Here is a 3590-nt window from a genome sequence, read left to right as displayed (position 1 = left end):
AAAATCCAGTACGGGGGCGACCCCATTCTCCTTAGTATATGGTTCCGAAGCATTGATACTAGTCGAAGTTGGTGAACCTAGTCCCAGATTTTGATTCATGACGGAAGAATCAAATAACGAGGCTATGAACACCAGTCTTGAATTATCGGACAAAAGGACGAGAAGCTGCCCTCATCCGATTGGCCGCCCAAAAGCAACGAATCGAAAGGTATTATAATTGAAGAACTAAACTTCGCCATTTCAAGCCCGGGGAATTAGTGTTAAGAAAAGTCACCATCAATACTCGGAATCCAAACGAAGGAAAATTAGGACTAAATTGGGAAGGACCATACCAGGTGCTCGAGAACGTTGGAAAAGGATCATACAGGCTCGGCATCATAAACGGCAAACAGCTATCAAGCAGTTGGAATTTATCACATCTAAAACGGTACTACTGCTAAGGTACGGCCTTTCCATATTCATCTAACTGACCCATGCAGAAGTCCGAACAAGAGCTGAATAAGATCTTTCGCTTAAAAGCACGCGTTGCACTCTTTTTCCCTTAGACCGGCTTTCTCCCAAATGGTTTTTTCGGTAAGGTTTTTAATGAGGCAACCATCGATCGTGCTGCACTTTTAACAATATCCGAGGCCTTTTTCCAACCGACCTCGAATACCGGGGGACATCAGGGCCCTCAAATACATCGAGTTCAGATGCAAGAAAGTCATTTCATAACAATAGGGTTCCAACAAGAAAAATTGTAAGAGCCAAATGGTCAAAATGAACCATGCTCATATAGATTGGCACAAACATAAACACATGTGCAATGACTTGAGATTTATTGTGCAACCAGAATTAAGATTCACTCAACTATTAAGCCTACGGGCTACTTTCATTCTGAGTTCGAAATGATCACTCGAATATTAAGCCTATGGGCTACTGTTATTCCGAGTTCGAGCAAGCACTCACTCGACCATTAAGCCCACGGGCTACTTTCATTCCGAGTTCGAAATGATCACTCAAATATTAAGCCTACGGGCTACTGTTATTCCGAGTTCGAAATGATCACTCAAATATTAAGCCTACGGGCTACTGTTATTCCGAGTTCGAGCAAGCACTCACTCGACCATTAAGCCTACGGGCTACTTTCATTCCGAGTTCGAAATAATCACTCGAATATTAAGCCTACGGGCTACTTACATTACTTCAAGTTCGAATCATTCACTCGACTAAGCCTACGGGCTACTTTTATTTCGAGTTTGAGCAAACACTCACTCGACCATTAAGCCTACGGGCCACATTATCTCAAGTTCTTCATTCGACTATTAAGCATACAGGCTACCTTTATTTCGAGTTCGAGCAAACACTCACTCGACCATTGCGCCTACGGGCCACATTATCTCGAGTTTGAAACATTCACTCGACCATTACACCTACGGGCTACGATATTTCGAGTTCGAAACATTCACTCGACTATTAAGCCTGCGGGCTAATATTATTCTGAGTTCGAGCAAGCACTCACTCGACCATTACGCCTACGGGCTACGATATTTCAAGTTTGGAACAATCATTCGACTATTAAGCCTACGGGCTACCTTTATCTCGAGTTCGAAACACTTACTCAATCATCGCGCCTACGGACCACATTATCTCGAGTTCTAAACATTCACTCGACTATTAAGCTTACGGGCCACATTACCTCGAGTTCGAAACATTCACTCGACTATTAAGCTTACGGGCTACTGTTATTCCGAGTTCGAGCAAGCACTCACTCGACCATTATGCCTACGGGCTATAATATTTCAAGTTCAAAACATTCACTCAACGGCTAATAAGCTACTTTTACTCTAAGTTTACATTAACTCAAACATTACATTACACCTAAGGATTATGTTCCTTCAAAGTTTGAATCATCGACTCAACAAGCAAACCCAGGGGCTACAAATCTGATCGATCACAGAGACTACAAGGTCAACATTCGATTAAAAGTCTTCACAAGACAAAAATAAGTCGACCTCGTTATACATATATATACAAAAATTACCTACGTGATTAAATTGCAAACATGAAGAATTAGAAATTAAGCTTCCTGGTTGAGCTCCTCCCCATCCTCGGATCCGCTTTTGCTACCATCATCATCATCATCATCAGAAGCCAAGGCTTCAGCTTCCGCTTTGAGCTCTTTTGCCTTTGTTACATCTTCGGTAAGGTTGAAACCTCGAGCGTGTATCTCCTCAACGGTCTCCCTCCGAGACCTACACTTGGCAAGTTCGGCAACCCAATGAGCTCGAGTATCGGCAGTCTTTGCCACTTTCCGGGCCTCCATCTGAGCAGCCTCAGCTTCAACCCGATATACAGCAATGGACTTATCTGCCAAGACTTTCGATGACTCAACCTCCTCCTTAGCCTCAGCAAGTCGTGTTTCAAGCTCCTCGATCTTCTTAGCTTGAACTGACCCCTTTTGCTTGGCACTTCGAAGTTGAACGTCGACCGATAATAATTTTGTTAAGATGGTTTCTTTTTCCGCTGCCAGGCGGTCGAGGGTCTCCTTCCACCGATTGCATTCAACTCGGATTTGATCGACTTCTTCTCGAAGTAAACTGATCTTTTCGATCTTTTGCTGCAACTAAGACAACTAACGGTTAACTTCCATGGTTGAGTTAGACCCATACTTTTACAAAACGAGGCTCACCTGCTTATCGAGCTCGACCCCTTCTTCATGGACCTTAGCCAAATTTGCTTGGAGGTCCTTTATAGCCTTGTCCTTTTGGCTGCAAAGAAGCCGCAGGGCATCTCTCTCACCTTAGACCTTCCGGAGCTCGGCCTCATACTAGCTAAGATCGACTCAAAACCTACTAATAGCCTGCACAGTAAGAAACACGAGTCAAGTATGGAAAAGAACAAAGAAACCAAGTATGGAAGAATCATTACCCGAGTAATGAAACACTGAGCCTCCTCTAATAAAAGAGAAGCATCACCAATATCGGAACCATCGTCAACTCCAGTAAAACAATCCCTAAAAGGATCCCCAGCACCAGAGCCTGCGCCGATATTGGGAGTCTTTAACTCTCGAGCTTCCTTCAACGCCTCCTCAGAAAAAGATGGAAGAGAAGGCGAATGACCCATTGTCATAGCCCCGAGCAAATCACTCGGAATACTCCGGTCGAGACTCAGGTCTTCGGAAACAACCCCGGCAGTCACAGCCGCCATCGGCTCGGGAGCTCTGGCAACCTCGATGGCCTCCGTAGATCGGACTACCAAAGCCGATAAGCTATTTTCTTCTTCTTCTTCTTCTCTCAGTCGTTAGACCGATTCAATCGAAAGGGCAATTACTTTTCTCCTCACCCTTCGAGTTTTGGGCTTGGGGTCCTCTGACCGAGAGGAAGCTCTTCGCTTCTTATCTTCCCCCTGTTTAGGGACTTGGGACTTATTTCCTTCTTCACCGCTCGAAGGCCTCAAAGCGGCATCCCTGGTTACTCCTGCACAAAAGGAAATCGGTAACGAATAGAATGCAAACAATACTTCGAAAGAAACAAGAAGCAAACCTCACCATGGTTCTTGGCCTCCCATCTGCCTTTTGCCAAATCACGCCAAGCGCGCTCGGCGTAAGA

General features: G+C 44.7%; 1 protein-coding gene across 1 annotated transcript; it reads right to left on the bottom strand.

Moving 5' to 3' along the window:
* Positions 1-2059: 2059 nt before the first annotated feature.
* LOC138903129 (uncharacterized) lies at positions 2060-3105 on the bottom strand. Its single transcript, XM_070191047.1, has 3 exons — positions 2927-3105; positions 2782-2842; positions 2060-2599 (listed from the first exon to the last, which is right to left on the bottom strand). Exons 1-3 carry the CDS (start codon positions 3103-3105, stop codon positions 2060-2062), a joined length of 780 nt encoding a protein of 259 aa, XP_070047148.1.
* Between the last annotated feature and the right edge of the window lie 485 nt (positions 3106-3590).

Source organism: Nicotiana tomentosiformis, chromosome 12, assembly GCF_000390325.3.
Source record: "Nicotiana tomentosiformis chromosome 12, ASM39032v3, whole genome shotgun sequence".
Classification (NCBI taxonomy): domain Eukaryota; kingdom Viridiplantae; phylum Streptophyta; class Magnoliopsida; order Solanales; family Solanaceae; genus Nicotiana; species Nicotiana tomentosiformis.
This window is presented reverse-complemented; position numbering and strand designations above follow the sequence as displayed.

Bases quoted from the DNA above. Each gene is read 5' to 3' on its own strand.
- LOC138903129 (XM_070191047.1), bottom strand. From the start codon at position 3,105: ATGGGTCATTCGCCTTCTCTTCCATCTTTTTCTGAGGAGGCGTTGAAG. The intron at 2,843-2,926 runs GTGTTTCATTAC...CTTACTGTGCAG, and splicing joins CTTTTATTAGAGGAGGCTCA to GCTATTAGTAGGTTTTGAGT. The intron at 2,600-2,781 runs GTGAGAGAGATG...TCTTAGTTGCAG, and splicing joins CGAGCTCCGGAAGGTCTAAG to CAAAAGATCGAAAAGATCAG.